The 20,709-nt window shown below is 48.4% G+C and overlaps 1 protein-coding gene across 2 annotated transcripts in view; it reads right to left on the minus strand.

Annotated features, from left to right (window-relative positions):
* LOC101554148 (flavin containing dimethylaniline monoxygenase 2) overlaps positions 1-20,227 on the minus strand; it is a 41,844-nt gene extending 21,617 nt beyond the window's left edge. For both annotated transcript variants that reach the window (XM_055121562.1, XM_004613733.2), the window contains exons 1-3: positions 19,733-20,227; positions 3,979-4,167; positions 2,607-2,769 (exon numbers count right to left, since the gene is read on the minus strand). In XM_055121562.1, coding sequence (XP_054977537.1) covers positions 2,607-2,769; positions 3,979-4,167; positions 19,733-19,864 — 484 coding nt within the window. In that variant the 5' untranslated portion in view covers positions 19,865-20,227. The remainder of the gene's footprint in view (positions 1-2,606; positions 2,770-3,978; positions 4,168-19,732) is intronic.
* Positions 20,228-20,709: the final 482 nt, after the last annotated feature.

The raw sequence follows: 20,709 nt of genomic DNA on the forward strand, positions 1-20,709 counted from the left end.
CTCAACTACCAACTCTAAGGACCAAGCAAGTCAGACCTGGAAGACAAAGCCTAGGATACAGAACCGAGGGAGTGGGTTTCCTAAGAAACCTGCAGCTTACAGATAAATTAGGGGAAAAATGGTTCTGACAAGTAAGAGCCAAGGGTCGGATGCCAACTTCCAGCTATTTATTCTCTTACTTTCAACTGAATAATGATACATTCGTAACTTTTATTTTTTTTTGGCTTTTAGGGTCACACTCGGTGATGCTCAGGGGATCCTCCTGGCTCTGCACTCAGGAATCACTCCCGGCAGTACTCGGGGGACCCTATGGGATGCCAAGGATCGAACCCGGGTTGGCCACGTGCAAGGCAAATGCCGTCCCTGCTGGATTATCACTCCAGGCCCAGCATTTAGTTTTTATTTATTTATTTATTTATTTATTTATTTATTTATTTATTTATTTATTTATCTATCTATCTATCTATCTATCTATCTATTTATTTATTTTTGCTTTTTGGGTCACACCTGGCGATGCACAGGGGTTACTCCTGGCTCTGCACTCAGGAATTACTCCTGGCGGTGCTCAGGGGACCCTTATGGGATGCTGGGAATTGAACCTGGGTCGGCCGCGTGCAAGCAAACGCCCTCCCCGCTGTGCTATCGCTCCAGCCCCTTTATTTATTTATTTTTTTCATATTGGATGTGCCAAAAACAGTGACAAATAAGTCTCACAATGAGAAACGTTACTAGTGCCCGCTCAAACAAATCGATGAGCATCGGGATGACAGTGACAGTGAGATTATTTATTTTTATTTGCTTTTTTGGGTTACACCTGGCGATGCTCAGGAGTTCCTCCTGGCTCATACACTCAGGAATTACTCCTGGCGGTGCTCAGGGGACCCTATGGGATGCTGGGAATCAAAACCAGGTTGGCCACGTGCAAGGCAAACGCCCTACACGCTGTGCTATTGCTCCAGCCCGAGCATTTAGTTTTTAAACATCATGATGTGATGTTATTCTAAATATAGCATCATAATAATACCATTTGCCATTCTTATTTTGCAAAAGTGAGCAAAAGCCAAACAAAGTAAAACTAGGCCCATGGATTGGAATTGAAGTTTCTTTCCTCCATGCCATGAGCTATAACTTACTGGACAGGTGGGTGCACACAGGGCTTTGCTAAGGGATCTTAATAGGCTGCTTCTAAAATGTTCGTCATGAGTTCTCATTGTCTGGTCCCTTGGCCAGCTGTGCTAAGGTCACCTGGACTTTGTCTGTGATGCCACCTCGAGTCAGACCAGGATGGAAAGGGTAGGGGCACCTCATAATTGTTTTTTGTTGTTGTTTATTGTTTGTTTGGGGTCACCCCCAGTGATGCTCAGAGATCACTTCTGGCAGGGCACGAGGGACCCTGTGGGATGCTGGGGATCGAACCTGGGTCAGTGGTATGCAAGACAAGCTCCAAATCTGCAAGGCTACTGCTCCCGCCTCTGACTCACACTTTCAAAAGCCTGAGGTGGGGCTGGAGCGACAGCACAGCGGGGAGGGTGTTTGCCTTGCACTCGGCCAACCCGGGTTCAAATCCCAGCATCCCATAGGGTCCCCTGAGCACTGCCAGGAGTAATTCCTGAGTGCAGAGCCAGGAGGAACCCCTGTGCATCATCGGGTGTGACCCAAAAAGAAAAAATATATAAATAAATAAAAATAAATAAAAACAATAAAAAGCCGGAGGTTTGCCTTGCACACGTTTGACCCGGGTTCAATCCCCGATATCCCATAGGGTCCCCAGAGCACTGCCAGGAGTGGTTCCTGAGTGTAGAGCCAGGAGTGATCTCTGAGCACTGCTGGGTGGAACCCAAAAAGCAAAATAAAATAAAATAAAATAAAAAATTTATAAAAATCCCTCCCGTTGGTCAGTAAGTCTCTGGGTGACCTATAAAGCCACATGAACCTCGGTCGAGTGTTCTGGGCTTGACCTGTGAACTCTGGAGGGCGTAGAACCTCTTCAGGAGGCTCAGGGCTGGGTGAGAAAACTTCAGTGGAAGGATGGTGAGGAGCGGCATGACAGAGTCAGGGCTGCAGGCTTGTACCCGGCCCCCAGGGCTCTCCCAAACTCAGGGCTTCTCTCCTGCCCTGTCCAGGCTCCTAAGTCTCTCTGTCCACTCTCTCTGTCTTGGAGCTGCAGCAAAGGGCCCGTGGACACGACCCCTTGGGCATTTGGCCGGAAAAGAAGAGGCCCAGCTACGGGGAAGTTGCTGTGCAGAGACGCAGCCTCTGGATTTTTTTTTTCTTTTTGGGTCACACCCAGCGATGCTCAGGGGTTACTCCTGGCTCTGCACTCAGGAATTACTCCTGGAGGTGTTCGGGGGACCCTATGGGATGCTGGGAATCGAACCCGGGTCGGCCGCGTGCAAGGCAAACGCCCTCCCCGCTGTGCTATCGCTCCAGCCCCACACAGCCTCTGGAATATTCCCGGAAATCCGGGAAGAGTCAGTGACCCTGGGGTAGCAACCTGGATGCCCAGATGGTCCCCCCTGACCAGCTCCCTCCCTCCCGTCGAGGCCCTGGGGCGGCCAGTCCCGCCCTCCACCCTCCCCCCAGCGAACAAGTGGCCGGAAGCTCACCTGGAAAGGCCTCCAGCGGCAGGTGGGGGACTATGTGGTGACCACTGCAAACCATCACGGCGTCAAAGACGGCCTTTTGCTCCTGGCCCTTGCACACGGTGACCACCTCCCACTGGCCGGAGGAGGAGAAGTCGGGGCGCCTTCTCACGCTGAGGACAGTTGTCTGGGGTGTGAATGCGGGGATTGGGTGGCTGAGAATGACTCGGACATGATCACGTGATCTTGGACATGATCACGGGCTCGGTGTCCGGGGAGCAGGCCCGGGCGCCGTCAGACCCTCATCGGGGGGTCGTGTCTGCACCAGCGCAGTCCGTAGCAGAGAATCACATTCTAGAACTTTCTCACCATTCCTCTCTCTCTCTCTTTTTTTTTTTTGTTTTTTGGATCACACCCAGCGATGCACAGGGCTGACTCCTGGCTTTGCACTCAGGAATTACCCCTGGCGGTGCTCAGGGGACCATATGGGATGCTGGGAATCGAATCTGGGTCGGCCGCGTGCAAGGCAAACGCCCTACCCGCCATGCTATCACTCCAGCCCTACCATTCCTCTCTTTAACCAATGGTTTTGGGGGGCTCACACCTGGTTATGCCCAGGGGTCTTTCCTGGCTCTGCACTCAGGAATCATTCCTGGCAGTGCTTGGCGGAACCTGTGGGATCCCGGGGATTGAACCCCGGTCGGCCACATGCAAGGCCAATGCCCTACCCGCCATGCTATCGCTCCAGCCCCTTCACACTTTTCTCTTTAACCAATGGTTTTGGGGGTCACACCTGGCTATGCTCAGGGGTCACTCCTGGCTCTGCACTCAGGAACCACACCTGGCGGTGCTCGGGGGACCCTATGGGATGCTGGGGATCGAACCCAGGTTGGCCGTGTGCAAGGCCAACGCCCTCCCCCACTGGACTATGGCTCTGGCCCCAGTAACGAGAATTCTTCCAGAATTTTCTATTATGCTTTTATCCATGCCTAGTTAGGTATGTTGTGTTTTAGTCCCCATATTTTCCCCAAACGTAGTCACTTTTCATATATATATAAAGGACTGGAGCGATAGCACAGCGGGTAGGGCCTTTACCTTGCACACATTGGACCCAGGTTCAATTCCTTCATCCCTCTCGGAGAGCCTGGCAAGCTACTGAGAGTATCCCGCCCGCACGGCAGAGCCTGGCAAGCTCCCTGTGGCGTATTCTATATGCCAAACAAAGTCACAACAAGTCTCACCATGGAGACATTACTGGTGCCCATTAGAGCAAATCGATGAACAACAAGACAACAGGAACACAGAGCTATATATATCACACATATATGACAAGGTCAAGGAAACCCCCTCATTCCCCTCCCTTCTCCCCAGCCTCCCTTCCCCCCCAATAAAATACCTGAAATTGAATATATTTGAGCAGATCAAACTTTTGGGCAAAAATCCTGAAATATTCCAGGAGCTTAGAATTGTGCAGGAAGTTCGGAAAGTCTTCAGGCATGGGGAAGTCACTGAAGCAAGACATTTCCTTGCTGGTGTTGGTGATGACGGACTGGTAGATACTGGCCCGGCCTTCTTCAACCTTTTCCTAGGGGAGTAAATGAAAATGGGAAGAAGCAAATGTGGTAAACCCGGCGCCTCTTCTCAGTCTCCCACACGCTAGAGAGGGGCTTCGTTTATGGCCAGGGGGTGGGGGAGATTTCCAAGTGATGCTGTGAGCTCATGAGTGTGCGGGGCCTTCCGTGTTGGCCCCCAGAGGGGCTGTGTCCAGGGCTGGAGGCAGCAAAGGGACCGTGCTTTGGGCACTCGGAAGGACATTTTGCATTCCCATCTCTACCCTGTAAGCGTCAGTTATTACAAGGAACCCCTGCTGAAATTCTGGGGAGACTGCTCCCCCCTCTCCCTCTCTTGAAACCAGTGCTTGGGGGCTGGAGCGATAGCACAGCGGGGAGGGCTTTTGCCTTGCATGTGGGCTGACCCAGGTTCAATCCCCAGCATCCCATAGGGTCCCCTGAGCACTGCCAGGGGTGATTCCTGAGTGCAGAGCCAGGAGGAACCCCTGTGTATCGCTGGGTGTGACCCAAAAAGCAAAAAAGCAAAAAAGAAACCAATGCTTAGGTTGTGGATGGGAGAGAACAATCGAGAATTTGTGTGTTTGTGTGTGTGTGTGTGTGTGTGTACAAGAGAGAAGAGTGTCATACCACAGAGACTGGCCCACATCCAAAGGAACAAAAGCAAACCAGTGTTGGCGTGGATGTGGGGAGAAAGGGAGTCTCCCTCACTACTGGTGGGAATGCCGACCAGTCCAGCCTTTTTGGAAAACAATATGGACGTTTCTCAAAAAACTAGAAATTGAGCTCCCATTTGACCCAGCAACACCACTTCTGGGGGTATATCCCGGAGTGTAGGATAACATAGCCTTACGTAGTTTAGGTTTATTGGGTTACTCCCGTTACAGTGCTCCTATTCCTCTTTGTTTATTTGTAGCTTCTTTCTTAGTGTTCTGTTGACTTGTAAATAATGTTTTTCTCTTCTCCTTGAGTCCTTTGCATAGTTTATTCAGAGCAAGTCCTTTTTGTATGGACACAGGAAGACTTAACAAATGTTATGCTTTTGTAACCTGGGAGTCATTTGACTCTACATGATATTTTCCTCCAGGGCATCTGTTCTCTCGACGAAAGCCTCAGCTGCCCTTACTTCCTAGCACCCCCAAAGCAGGGTCCCGACGACATGGGTCGAGAAGGACCCAGGGCAAGCGGTGAGTTGTGTGCTACCCTGGCATTGAGATGGGCCTGGCCAAAGTGCCTAATGCTTAACTATAAGTTAAGAGCTTGGTCATGGACAAATGCTGTCATGATCCAAACAGTGATAACTAGATTCGGACCCTGCCAGGGTGAGGAATGATTAATCTGGCCTGAGTGCTGTGGTGTGAGTCTGTGGCAAGATGTTGTCAGGAGAGCTGCCTTGCAAGCCTCAATGTATCCCTTGCTAAGTCCATACAAAAATAACTAGTATTAAGATGTTAATAAGTTCCTGGACTAAGGAAAAGAAAAAAACCTTAAGAGTGAGGAAGGGCTTTGGAATGCCCTGCCCTCAGAAAGGGCTTTCTTATGTTGATTTTGCTACCTGGCTGGGTGTAGCCTAGAATGCTAGGTGGGAGAGAGAAGGGGGAGGAGACAGAGAAGCCAGAAAGAAGTGGCAGTTGATCCAGAGAGAGGCCGGAGCTGGGAGTGCGGGAGATGAGAAAGATGGAAGATTGAATAAACGGTAACTAATCAGCAACCAGCTTGGTCCTCGTTCTTCCTTCACCTGTCCTTGACCACCGGCCGTCCCGATCCAGTCCACACACTGTGGTTCCAGGGCACCGAACGTGGGCGGTGAGACAGAGCCGCCCAGAGAGCCCGCGAGTGCACTTGCCCCTCTGCGAGCCTTAGTTTTTTACACCGGAGGTGCAAAAATGCACAGTAGAAATGACATTTGCACTGGTATGTTTATTGCAGAACGATTTATAATAGGCAGAATCTGGAAAAAACCCAAGTGCTCGAGAACAGATGACTGATTAAAGAAACTGTGGCATATCTATACACTGGAATACTATGCAGCTGTTAGAAAAGTTCTTGAGTGCATGAGCCAGGAGGAACCCTTGTGCATCGCCAGGTGTGACGAGAGAGAGAGAGAGAGAGAGAGAGAGAGAGAGAGAGAGAGAGTTATCAAACCTCTATTCAAACCCCCCATCTTTAAGTTTTTTTGCAAGACGGATCCTTCCTTCAATGATTAAGGCGTCCAGATACCAAACCAACCTGACACTTGCCTCTTGTGCTTTGGTCTCACCCGGGCCAGCCTGTGGAGCACTGATTTTCTCATGTCCTTTCTCCTCCAAGGAAGAGCTGCCCATGCAAATAGCTATCTTGTGAAATTATGGCCTGAGCCGAGTATGGCCCACTGACGCCCTGGACACCAACACATCACCAAAGCTTCTGCAATCTGCAGAGACCATAGAGAGGCTGAGAATGCTTATGGCTGGCTAGACTCAACGCGAGAGTATAAAGACATGGGGAATTCATAGGAACACAGATACCCACTGAAGCCACTTAGCCAGACTTCAGGAGAACTATTGTCTCTTCCACAGGATAGTAAATAAAGGAACTATCACTGTCACTGTCATCCCGTTGCTCATCGATTTGTTCGAGCGGGCACCAGTAACGTCTCTCATTGAGAGACTTATTGTTACTGTTTTTGGCATATCCAATATGCACGGATAGCTTGCCAGGCTCTGCCGTGCGGGCGAGATACTCTAGATAGCTTGCTGGGCTCTCCGAGAGGGGCGGAGGAATCGAACATGGGTCGGCTGCATGAAAGGCGAAAGCCCAACCGCTGTGCTATCGCTCCAGCCCAAATAAAAGAAAACAAATATTTATTTCTAATCTAGGCACCACGAAAGGCCTAGAATGCTCATTCCCTTTTCATCACGAATCACAGGAATTTGTCCTTGGCTATTAGCTCAAGGACCCTCAGATTTCCAGCCGCAGCAAGAGATGCATTGGGGACTAGTGAAGAGATCTCTTCTTGGCATTGTGAGTTTGAACCCATCTTTCTCCAAGAACGCGGGCCTGCCTCTGTTTGCTCCCTTGGGCTTCAGCCCCTTCCTCTGTACCAGGGAATGTTTTAGAATCCAGAAACTAGGTTCTTGCCAGTGCTGTTACGGAGGAAGCTGGAGGCCGTGGTAATAGCATCTGTCTCAGCTGGCTCTTAGCTGCCCTGACGTCCAAGTCAGAAACGCGTCATTTCTGAGCTATCTGTGCAAGGGCCTGCACTTGACATCAAACAGCCACAGAAACATAAACTGTGGGTGCCTGACTCGGGGCCTGCCGCTGTTGCTATCTCCCTGTTATCAGCTGCCTGATTAAGTCACCAAAGAGAACACGGTATTTGTTCTCAGATCATACAGCCTAAGAACAATATCTAGGATCCTTGGTAAATAAAATCCTTGTTTAGTCAAGATCCCCTTCCCTTATACGTTCTTTTTTAAAAAAAAAAAATTCTTTTTATTTTTTTATTCACTGTATCACTGTCATCCCATTGTTCGTCGATTTACTCGAGCGGGCACCAGTCACGTCTCTATTACACTCGGCCCTGAGATTTTAGCAGCCTCTCTTCACTCTTCTTTCCCACGATTGGCTCTTTCAGGGTCAGGGGAATGAGACCTATCATTACTGTTTTTGGCATATCAAATATGCCACAGGTAGCTTGCCAGGCTCTGTTGTGCGGGTGGGATACTCTCGGTAGCTTGCCAGGCTCTCCGAGAGGTATGTGTGTGTATATATATATATATATATATATATATATATATATATATACACACACACACACACACATATGGTATGTATACCATATGGTATATGCATACATATGCATATACATATACATTAGGTATGTATATATCTTTTACTGTATTTGGGATATGAATACACCATGGGGAGCTTGCAAGGTTCTCCTGTGCGGGCAATAGACTCTTGGTAGCTTGCCAGGTTCTCCAAGAGGGAGAACAAGGCTATTTATTATCAGTATTAAATTTAAAAATATATTAATTTTTAAATTATTATTTTATTTTTTTAATTTTTAATTTTTATTTTTAAATGAATCATTGTGAGGTATAATTACAGATTTATAAACTTTTGTGCTTACGTTTCAGTCACACAATGATCAAGCACCCATCCCTCCACCAGTGCCCATTCTCCACCACCAATGGTCCCAGTATCCCTCCCATACCCTCCCCCCTCCCCCCCACTCCTGCCTCTGTGGCAGGGCATTCCCTTTTGCTTTCTCTCTTTCCTTTAGGGTGCTGTGGTTTGTATGCAAGTATTGAATGGCCATCATGTTTAGTCTATAGTTTATTTTCAGCCCGCATCTCCCATCCCTAGTGGGCCTTTCTAGCACCATGTACTTGGTGGTCCCTTCTCTATCTGAGCTGCCTTTTCCCCCAGCAGGTGAGGCCGGCTTCCAAGCCATGGAGCCAACCTCCTGGTACTTACCTCTACTATTCTTGGGTGTTAGTCTCCCACTCTGTTATTTTATATTCCACAGATAAGTGCAGTCTTTCTATGCCTGTCCCTCTCTTTCTGACTCATTTCACTTAACACGATACTTTCCATATTGATCCACTTATATGCGAAGTTCATGACTTCATCTTTTCTTTTCTTTTTTTTTTTTAGAACTTTACATTTTATTTAGTGGAGTTATTTGATAACTATATTAGTATACTGAATTTCTTGTAGGGCGCCTGCCAGTCACGGAATAAAATAGGAATAATGGCTTAGGGCCCACAACATTGAGGTGGTTAATGATCAATAGTTGATTGGTTTTTTTTTTGTGTGTGTGTGTGTGTAATCACCTTTTCTATCTTCTCTATCAATGCTTGCTTCACTACGCTTACATAAATTACTGGGTTCCAGGACATGGGCTCAGTGAGTGAAACTAATTTTGTGGGTGCTTATGAAAATGACAGGTGTGCAAGGATGAGGTTTTTCTTAACCAACAGCCTGTGCTTCTGCTGAGAAGCTGCTGCTCTTGCCTAGCAGGGCAGCCCACCAACTGGTGTGAACACACTCCTCCAAATTTTATTTCTTGATATCCCCATGTCTCCTTCAATCTGACCCCAAAAACACTGGGGCTCATTAGGGATTTGATGGTGGATGCCGGCACGAAGGTCCCTGGCTGTGGACAGCTGTAGAGTTTGTTCAAAGGACCACTTTGCCTTTGCTTTGTTCAAACCTATGCCCAGTTGCCCAGAGTGTTGGCAGAATTGATGCCCAGAAACCTCTAGATTGGCTATCAGGAGTCCTGTGTTTCTCACCAGAGAGTCGGCTAATGATCTTCTCTGTAGGTGTATGACTTCATCTTTTCTAACAGCTGCATAGTATTCCATTGTGTAGATGTACCAAAAATTTTTTTTTATTTTTTAATTTTTTATTGTGGAAAGTTACAAAGTTACAAAGTTTTCAGGTTTAAATCTCAGTTATACAATGCTCGAATACCCATCCCTTCACCAGTGCTCATATTCCACCACCAAGAATCCCAGTATAGCTCCACCCCGCCCCCTCACACCCCAAAGCCCCCCATGCCCCTAGCCCCCCCACCCTAAGCCCCCCCCACCTGTGTAACTAATAAATTTCACTTTACTTTCACTTTGATTGCATACAATATTTCAACAAAACTCACTATTATTGTTTGGAGAGTCTCTCCCCTAAAGTCAGACCTGCTGAAAAGGAAGCATTAGATAATTTGTTTTCCATTGCTGAGGATGAAGAAGTATGAGGTCGAGTGACCACACTTAGCGGCCTCTCAGTTTTGGGTTTCTGTAATTTAGTATTTTAGTAACTAAGTCCAGAGAGATATCTGCCAGAAGTTGCATCGTTGCCAACTTGTACTTCTCAGTTACATTATATTCCACATATGAGTGCAATCTTTCTATGTCTGTCTCTTTCTTTCTGACTCATTTCACTCAACATGATACTTTCCATGTTGATCCACTTGATGTACCAAAGTTTTTTAACCAGTTATTTGATCTCGGGCACTCGGGGTTTTTTCCAGATTCTGGCTATTCCTTTACACATTCTTTCTCATTGATTTATCCATCTATTATTCCACCTGGCATCTACTCTTTCACCCACCCATTCATCTATCCATCTGTGGCTCCTATAGGCCAAGCGTTAAATTGGCCTTTCCTATAAGCTATGTGGCAATGTCTTAATTTTCCTAGTCTAGAAGTAAAGCCCTGACAATAATTTTGTTATAATTTCAATGAATCTGGCAAAATCTAGCATGAGTAGGATATGCCAAATTTAGTGTTGGAAGGGCTGGAGCGATAGTCCAGTTGGTAGAGCATTTGCCTTGCATGCAGCTGACCTGGGTTTGATCCCCAGTATCTCATCTGGACAGTGCACGGGGAATGCTCTGTCAAGAGCAATTTTTGAGTGCAGAGCCAGGAGTCAGCCCTGAGCATCATCGGATGTGACCCAAAAAGAAAAAAACATAGTGTTTGACGGGGTGATTGAATGCAAAGGGAGTCTTTGTCAGAATAAAAGAGGGTTTCTCTCTCATACTTCAGGGAACAATGAGCTGAGGGTGTGATGATAAATCCTGGTACCTTCATTTCCAAATAATAGCTTCACATTGCGTAATGGTAGGACTGAAAATGGAATGTAAACTCTACGAATGTGTCAGGATGATGGAACACAATGTTCTTGGCAAAGTGAAATATCTGAGTTCCTCGGGCAGTCCAGTTTTCAACCCAGGAAATCCTTCAGGAAGCTAAGAAATTAAGAAATAAATTTCCTCGCCCAATCAAGTCAATGGATGTTTATAAATGATATAGATCATAGCTAAACAGAAGGGTTGGAGTCAGAAAATCTTTTTTTTTTTCTTTTTGGGTCACACCCGGCGATGCACAGGGGCTACTCCTGGCTCTGCACTTAGGAATTACTCCTGGCGGTGCTCAGAGGACCTTATGGGATGCTGGGAATCGAACCCGGGTCAGCCGCGTGCAAGGAAAACACCCTCCCCGCTGTGCTATATCACTCCAGCCCCCAGGGTCAGAAAATCTTAATTCCTTACTCTACCACCTTCCACAAGTCAGTCTCTTAATATTCTTGAGCAATAAATAATTTTCATTTATAATTTTAACACCAAACTATTCTGAGGCCTTAGTAAAATTATTCAAAGTCCATAGCGTAAAGTCTATTTGAAGGTGAGACTCCATTCTTGTTTGCCACTTTGCCACTATAGATCACTAACTAGACTTATTTTTTTTTTTCTTTTTGGGTCACACCTGGTGATGCACAGGAGTTACTCCTGGCTCTGCACTCAGGAATCACCTCTGGTGGTGCTCAGGGGACCATATGGGATGGTGGGAATTGAATCCCGGTTGGCCGCATGCAAGGCTAATGCCCTCCCCGCTGTGCTATTGCTCCAGCCCCCTCACTAACTAGACTTGACGCTAGAGTTAATCTTCCTAAACTGGTAATAGACTTTTGCTTGTTTGTTTTGGGGACCACACCAAGCCAACCCAGGGCTTACTCCTGGCTCTGTGCTCAGGGATCACTTCTGGCCTGGCTTGGCTACAGACAAGACAAGAACCTTACCCATTATCTCTGGCTTTAAAAAGTAGCTGATGTTAGGAAAAATGAAGTCATGAAATTTGCCCATAAGTGCGTGGACTTGGAGAGTGTCACGCTGAGTGAAATGAGCCAGAAAGAGAAGGACAGATATAGAAAGACGCATTCGTGTGTGATATAAGACATACCCATAGCCCAGGGAAGGAAAACAGGGCCTGGGAGTTCTGGTCAATGGTTGGAATCAACCACAAGTGTGTGTGGGACGGAGGGTGGGTAAGACAGAGAAGGGACCAGGATGACAGTAATAGCTGGGAAGGGTCATGCTGGACAAGAACTGAGTGTTCAAAGGAGATAAAGGGGTACACCAGATAAACTTTCAGTATCTGTATTGCAAACCACAATGCCTGAAAGGGGGGGAGAGAGAGAAGAGAGAGAGGGAGGGAGAGAGAGAGGGAGGGAGAGAGAGGAGAGAGAGAGAGGGAGGGAGAGAGAGAAAGGGAGGGAGAGAGAGGGAGGGAGAAAGAGAGGAGAGAGGGAGGGAAAGAGAGAGGAGAGAGGGAGGGAGGGAGAGAGAGGGAGGGAGAGAGAGGAGAGAGAGTGAGAGGGAGAGACAGAGGGAGGGAAAGAGAGAGGAGAGAGGGAGGGAAAGAAAGAGGAGGAGGGAGGGAGGGAGAGAGAGGAGAGAGAGCGGGAGGGAGAGAGAGAGGAGAGAGAGGGAGGGAGACAGAGAGGGAGGGAGAGAGGGGGGAGGGAGGGAGAGAAAGAGGGAGGGAGAGAGGGAGGGAGAGAGAGGGAGGGAGAGAGAGACGAAGGGAGAGAGAGAGAGATGGAGGGAAAACGGTGCCTGCTATAGTCAAATCTTTTTAAAAAAGGTAGCTGAGGGGCCAAGGAGAGAGAGTTTAAAGAGCTGCAGCGCAGACCGTGAAGGGTGAGTAGTCTTAAATACTACTTCCAGCACCACCTCACTCTACTCCCTTCTTTTTTTTTTTTTCTTTTTGGGTCCCACCCGGTGATGCACAGGGGTCACTCCTGGCTCTGCACTCAGGAATCACTCCTGGGGGTGCTCGGGGACCCTATGGGATGCTGGGAATCGAACCCGGGTCGGCCGTGTACAAGGCCAACACCCTCCCCACTGTGCTATCGCTCCAGCCCCTACTCCCTTCTTACTTAGCCCTGACAGCCCAGTGCCCCTGGGCCTGAGCACCCCACACATTCCAGGTTTCTTTGAAATGTTGGGTCTTGGCAAGAGTCCCGTTCCAAGAGGAAAAGGGAGTTTTCAGATTGAATCTAGAAGAAATCAAGTGGGGCTGGTGCGATAGTGAAGCGGGGAAGGTATTGGCCTGGCACAAGGCTGACCCGGGTTCAATCTCCAACATCCCATCGGGTCCCCCCCCCAAGCACTGCCAGGAGTGATTCCTGGATGCAGAGCCAGGAGTCAGCCCTGAGCATCGCCGGGTGTGACTCAAAAGCAATAAATAAATAAATACATAAAATAGAACAAGTAAGCCAAGAGGAGAGGCAGTTAGAGACTGATAGAGAGATGAAAATCATTGCATGCAAACATCTGGGGATTATTTATTTATACCTCGATCAACAAAGGCATATTTATTTCCAAAGAGTAAACCAAGCCTCCAACAAACAACAGCAATGTCCCTGGCAGTCTCCCCAGGTCCAATGATCAGAGCACTGAAAAGGAGTCAGAGAGATGCAGTTTCTTCCCCTCGCACCTGGAAAGGTGGTGAGGTGTGAGAATTTGGTTCTGGAGACCCTCATTGGGTGTTATTTCACCCCCCCCCCCCGCGTTCTCCTGGGCAAACGGAACCTTTGTTTTCTCATCGGGTACACTTTTAAGGAGAAGTGTGTGTGTGTGTGTGTGTGTGTGTGTGTGTGTGTGTGTGATTGTGTGATTGCGGAGTAGGGAATGAGATGAGGAAGCTTTCCTAGTATTCTCTCCCCTTAGCTAGAAAATAGACTTAAAACTCTGAGGACCCGCCCTCCCGCTATTCCAGAGCTGCCACTAGGGGTCGCTGGAGAGCCTTAGGCCGGGATGGAGGGTCAAGGACCCTTTGTAACTTATTAACATGATTTTTAGAAAGATGCTGAGTCAATACAGAACTGAAGGAATGAGCTGTTTTCAGAATTGATCCTGGATGGCAGGACCGGGAAAGGACAGTTTCCTGGGATTGGGAGACTCCCCGCACGCTTTGTGGCGTCTTCCCTCAAGACCCACTGTGAGTTTTTGCTTATTGCATAAAACAGAATATATTTACACCAGGGAGTTTCTCTGTTTGCTTGGGATAGAGAAAAGTGTTTGCAGTTTCAAGAGAGATTTGAACTATGGTGTTGTTATGGCTCCTAGGGAGTTTTATCCTTAACCCATCTATGTCTAAAAGGCTTAATTAATTAAAACTTTAATTTTATGAGGCTGGAGCAATAGCACAGCGAGGAGGGCATTTGCCTTGCACGCGGCCAACCTGGGTTCGAGTCCCACCATCCCATATGGTCCGCCAAGCACCGCCAGGAGTGATTCCTGAGTGCATGAGCCAGGAGTAACCCCTGTGCATCGCCGGGTGTGACCCACACCCCCCCTCCCAAAAAAAAGGAAAACAAAAAAACCCTTTAACTTTATCTAACCCATAGAGAGGTATTTCTGTTTCTAAAACTTCAGATGTTGGGACTATCACAACAACAGAAATATTTAGGGGCAGAAAGTATCTTTCTAAAATTCATTTAGGGGGCTGGAGCGATAGCACAGCGGGTAGGGCGTTTGCCTTGCACGCGGCCGACCCGGGTTCGAATCCCAGCATCCCATGTGGTCCCCCGAGCACCACCAGGAGTGATTCCTGAGTGCAAGGCCAGGAGTGACCCCTGTGCATTGACGGGTGTGACCCCCCAAAAAAAAAGCACAAAAAAAAGAAAAAATAATAAAATTCATTTAAACGGACTCTTGGACAGTTCCTTCAAAATAATTCTCACTGCTTAGCCTGCAAGCAAATGATAAATAAGGAAGAGGTTGATCTTTTCCATACGAAGATCAGGTACTAAAACAAAACAATGTCAATTAAAAAAATTAAGACATTTGGTATAAATTTATATTCTTCCTTGGGTAAAAAAACACACAGGGGCTGGAGTGATAGCAATCAGGTAGGGCATTTGCCTTGCACGCAGCCGACCTGGGTTCAATTCCCAGCATCCCATAGGGTCCCCTGAGCACTGACAGGAGTAATTCCTGAGTGCAAAGCCAGGAGTAACCCATGTGCATCGCTGGGTTTGACCTAGAAAGCAAAAAATAAAAACAAAAACAAAACAAACACACATACACACACACACACACAAAATAACTTTCTGGGCTCGGGGAAGTCCCAAATGGAATGTGTACTTGAGATTTTGATCCGAAAACACATAATATTTGCTAAGACAGGAATTATTAAGTATCACTTATACTTAATTTATAATTAAGTATAAATAAATATACTTAATTTTGTTTTATTTTATTTTTTGTTTCTTGGGCCACACCCGGTGATGCACAGGGGTTCCTCCTGGCTCTGCACTCAGGAATCACTCCTGGTGGTTCTGGGGGACCCTATGGGATGCTGGGAATCGAACCCGGGTCAGCCCCGTGCACAGCATAACCATAACAACGCCCTACCCACTGTTCTATTGCTCCAGCCCCTACTTAATTGTTATTAAGTATAATTATTGTACTTAATACCACATGGGAAGGGCTACAACGAGCATAGCAATGAGTAATTAACTAAGAAATGAACCTGGATGACTGAAACCTGATCACAAACAGCTTTGTAAGTGTGTGTCTCAAGGTGACTCAATTAAAAATGCAAATATTAAAGAACACAAAGAAATGAAGGTGATTCAAGCTATTTCTCAGTCTCTTTTCTTCTGCATACCTCTGCCATTAACTCCCATTAACTCTGAGTGTGCTTAGGTACTTGAATTTATAGGCTTTATTTTTGTTTGGTTTGGGTCACACCCAAGGACTATAAAACAATGCTCCCGCATGACTTCTTATAGCCTAGTTCTCCCTCTCAGAGAACCTGGCAAGGTACCAAGAGCATCCTGCCCACACGCAGAGCCTGGCAAGCTCTCTGTGGTGTATTCGATATGCCAAAGACAGTAACAATGCTGGGTCTCATTCCCCTGACCCTGAGAGAGCCTCCAACACGGCACCACTGGGAAGAATGAGTAAAGAGAGGCTGCTAAAATCTCAGGGCTAGGATGAATGGAGACATTACTGGTGCTGGCTCAAGCACATCGATGATCAATGGGATGACAGTGATACAGTTGGGTCACACCCAATGCTGCCCAGGGCTTACTCCTGGCTTTGCATTCAGGAATCACTCCTGGTGGTGCTTGGGGGGAATACACAGGGTTCCAGGGACTTGAACCCCGGTCAGCCATATGCAAAGCAGAGTGCTCTACCCCAAACAAGGTAGTATTTCTCCAGCCCCAAATGGGCAGATTTTAAAATCTGAAATGTGTGCTCCCATTTCCCAAGCTTTTATCTTTTTTTTTAAATTCTATTTTCTTTCCTTTTTTGGGTCCCACCCGGTGATGCTCAGGGCTGACTCCTGGCTCTGCACTCAGGAATCACTCCTGGCGGTGCTCAGGGGACCCTATGGGATGCCAGGGATCAAACCCGGGTCGGCTGCATGCAAGGCAACGCCCTCCCCCCTGTACTGTTGCTATAGCCCCCAAGATTCTCTCAGACAAGCTTGGGTTCAGTTGGGGTTCACGGTGAAAATGGATTCTCTTCCTCCTAAGATTTTTGAATCAAGAAACCCTGTCAATAGATCTTAGAGTCTATATGTTTGAGAACCCTAAGCGATGGCACAGCGGTTGGGCATTTGCCTTGCACACGGCCGACCAGGGTTCGATTCCTCCGTCCCTCTCGGAGAGCCTGGCAAGCTACCGAGAGGATCCCGCCCGCACGGCAGAGCCTGGCAAGCTCCCTGTGGCATATTGGAGATGCCAAACACAGTCACAAGTCTCACCATGGAGACGTTACTGGTGCCCGCTCGAGCAAATTGATGAACAATGGGACAACAGTGACAGTGACAGTGTTTTTAAAAAAATATCCTCTTGTGGACTGGTCAGTGGTTGGCAGCTTGCCACAAGTGTCTGTGAGGCAAAGGGCAGTTAAGACCGAGAAGGGACCAGTGCGACAGTAATCGAAATGGTCACTTGGAATAAGAACTGAGCGTTGAAAGTGGGTAAAGGGATATACCGGATAACCTTGCAGTGTCTGTATTGCAGTACTGCAAACCATAAGGCCCAAAGAGGGGGGGAGAGAGAGAGAGGGAGAGGGAGGGAGAGGGAGAGAGAGAGAGGGGGAGAGACAGAGGGAGAGGGAGAGGGAGAAGGAGAGAGAGAGGGGGAGAGAGGGAGAGAGAGAGGGAGGGGGCGGGAGAGGGAGAGGGAAAGGGGGGAGAGAGAGGGGGGGAGAAAGAGGGAGAGGGGGAGAGAGAGAGGGAGAGGGAGAGAGAGGGGAGAGAGAGAGGGAGAGGGCGAGGGAGAAAGAGAGAGGGAGGGAGAAAGGGGGAGAGGGCGAGGGAGAAAGAGAGAGAGGGAGGGAGAAAGAGGGAGAGAGAGGGGGAGACGGAGAGAGAGAGGGAGGGAGAGGGAGGGAGAGAGGGAGAGAGGGGGAGAGGCAGAAGGAGAGAGAGAGAGAGGGGGGAGAGGGAGAGAGAGGGAGAGAGAGAGGGGGAGAAGGGGAGAGATAGGGAGAGGGGGAGAGGGAGAGGGAGGGATAGGAAAGAGAAAGAAAAGCATTTGCCATAGAGTTGGGGGGCGGGAGGGAAACTGGGGACTTTGGTGTTGGGAATGTGCACTGGTGAAGGGGCGGGTGTTGGAACATTACGTAACTGAAACCGAATCATGAGCAACCTTGTAACTGTGTATCTCACTGGGATGAAACAAAAAAAATAAATAAATCCTCTTTGGCATGGGACTGGGTTGGAGATGTATGGCTAGCTAGCCACGCCTTCCTCCTTACGGCTCAGCTCATTGGGGGTCTCCTGGCAGTACCGGGGGTCTCCACGCATGTCTGTATTCCAGGCACTCCACGCTGTCACTTCTATCTGCACTGTCCCCTCCCGTACCAACCTCCGGGCTAGGTGGACCCGATTCGTGATCCTAAAGTTCTTGTGCTCACTTTGTGAGCCGAAACTTTGGCTCGATTTATTTGTGAGGAAGACTCCAAATGAGAGCTTGGTCGTAAGCTGGGGTCTCGCTGCCTGGTGTCCCCTGGCTGGGGCACCAGCCCCTGGGACTGTGTCATGTCACTTCTTCAGTCTTTGTACCCACTGATGTACCAAAAAGTAGCACACATTTGTTTGTGTTCAACATTCATGTCTGTAATCTCTCTCGATCTTTTTTTTTTTCTTTTTGGGTCACACTGGAGATGCTCAGGGGTTCCTCCTGGCTCTGCACTCAGGAATCACTCCTGGCGGTGCTCAGGGGACCCTATAGGATGCCGGGAATCGAACCCGGGTCAGCCGCATGCAAGGCAAACGCCCTACCCGCTGTGCTATCACTCCAGCCCCATGTCTGTAATCTCTTTTTTTGCCTTTTGGGTCACACCTGGCAATGTACAGGGGCTCCTCCTGGTTCTGCACTCAGGAATCACCCCTGGCGGTGATCAGGGGACCCTATGGGATGCTGGGAATCGAATCTGGGCCGGCTGCATGCAAGGCAAACACCCTCCCCACTGTGCTATGGCTCCAGCCGCCCCTGCCTCCCTCCCCACCCCGCCTGTAATCTCTTATACAAGAGTTTCATGGCATCAGGATGAAATACAACAATCTTCACATGCTTTCCTCTTTTTTTTTTTTTTTTTTGCACCTGGCAATGCACAAGGGCTACTCCTGGCTCCACACTCAGGAATTACTCCTGGCAGTGCTCAGGGGACTCTATGGGATGCTGGGAATCGAACTCAGGTCAGCCGCATGCAAGGCAAACGCCCTCCCCACTGTGCTATCGCTCCAGCCCCCACATGCTTTTCTCCTAGGGGGGTGGGAAGGTACAATGGTGGTGGGATTGGTGTTTGAATATTACATGTAATGAATTATTATGAACAACTTTATTAAAAATCAAATTAAATTAAATCCAAAACAGCGCCACGAGACCGTTCCCCCTTCCTGACGTCAAATCCTTGACAGAACTGAGGAAAACAAGAGGCTGGAATGTAAATACCTGATCACTGGCCTAGTGCCAAGATCACAGCCTCGTCCTTACTCAGAAGGCAGCGGCGAGGAAGAATCCCAATTGTGACAGCTATGTCTCTCTCCGTGTCTTTCTCGCTCGTGGACAATTTCGGAAGGACAACAGCCAATACTGGGGGTCAGCTGGCAGAATGAATTTGGGCCCAGTTAAAAAAAAATTCCCAATATATTCCGAGAGTTCCCAGGAGTTACCCTAGCGTGTCACCAGTGAAGACAAACACACAATCTATTGGCCAGAGATAAGTCAGGGGTCACAAAAACAGGGGCTCAAAAAGCGTTTGCTGCTGGCTGGAGTGATAGTACAGCAGGGAGGGCGTTTGTCTTCCACACGGTTGACCCGGGTTCGATCCCCAGCATCCCATAGGGCCCCCCGAGCACTGCCAGGAGTAATTTCGGAGTGCAGAGCCAGAGGTATCCCCTGAGCATTGCCGGGTGTGGTCCAAAAAGCCAAAAACCAACCAACCAACCAACCAAAGAAAAAAAAAAGCCCCCAAGCAAAAAGCAAAAGCTATTTCTGCAGGGCAGATTAGAAGGAGCACCTTGCAAGGAATCTCTGACCCTTGTCACACCAAGCAGACGAGTTTAGTCTGTTGTACTGAGAGTGATAGAAAGATGGGGTGCCAGAAGATGGGGTGTCAGGCCATTTGCTATACCTCAAGAACTCCTTTCCTTGTGGTCCAGTGGGTATAGTGACCAAGCCCAGCTTTAGAGCCAAGAAAAGCATTTCTGGGTGAAGGGACTTAGCCAAGTCCTTGGGGGGAACTGTGATTTACGGGTGCTCGCAGCCCGACTAGGTACTTACTTTGAACCTCCAGAGACCCCCGATGTCTTCTGTCTGCTCGAAGCAGGTGGGGGAAAGGCCCTCGTCCACGCAGCACTTCAGAGAGGCCAGTCCGCTGACCCCAGCCCCGATGACGGCCACCTTCTTTGCCATGGTTACCGGCCAAATGACTTGCTTCTGTCGGTGCCACCGGAAAGTAAGAAAATCACCCTGGTGCAGTGCTCAGAGAACCAGGGGTAAAGTCCACGCGGGGTTATTTAACCCGCAGCCCTAAGCCGTTCCCCGGCTTGATTCTTAAGAAGAGCCAAATGGTCTCCAAGAGTTGGCTGCAAACTTGTTTATAATAACTCCCTCTCCCTTTGAAAACCGTTGGCGAAGCCAAAAATGGTTCAGTTACAGGCTGTGGGACGGAGGAGCCAAACTTCCAGATCGTTCCTGAGTTGGCCCGTCTGGCCGCCTGCTTGCACAGCTCCCGTCTCACCTGGCCCTTGTGTCACTCGCTGTCTAGTGAATCGTTTCCTCTGGTAGCTGAGAGGCGGGTGGTGGCAGACGCATTGTCTGAGCTGGAGGAAGCTCTTAGAATAAGTATTTCAGGGAGGGGAGGAGTTTTTCCTTCTTCAGGACGCTGCCAGCTCTAAACCTCAGGGATGTGCAATCACCCTGACTTTAAAAAAAATTTTTAATTTAATTTGTATAATATTATTACAATATACAATATACAGATTATTATTTAGTGATGTCATTTCTAGATTATTCACCATCTGATGGTAAGATTTTATTCTTCTTGGGGCTGGAGCGATAGCACAGCGGGGAGGGCATTTGCCTTGCATGTGGCTGATCCGGGTTCGATCCCCAGCATCCCATATTGTCCCCTGAGCACCGCCAGGAGTCATTCCTGAGTGCAGAGCCAGGAGTAACCCCTGTGCGTCACCAGGTGTGACCCAAAAAGCAAAAAAAAAAAAAGATTTTATTCTTCTTGGAATTATCTCTTTAATCAC

The sequence above is a fragment of the Sorex araneus genome, chromosome X (assembly GCF_027595985.1).
Source record: "Sorex araneus isolate mSorAra2 chromosome X, mSorAra2.pri, whole genome shotgun sequence".
NCBI lineage: Eukaryota > Metazoa > Chordata > Mammalia > Eulipotyphla > Soricidae > Sorex > Sorex araneus.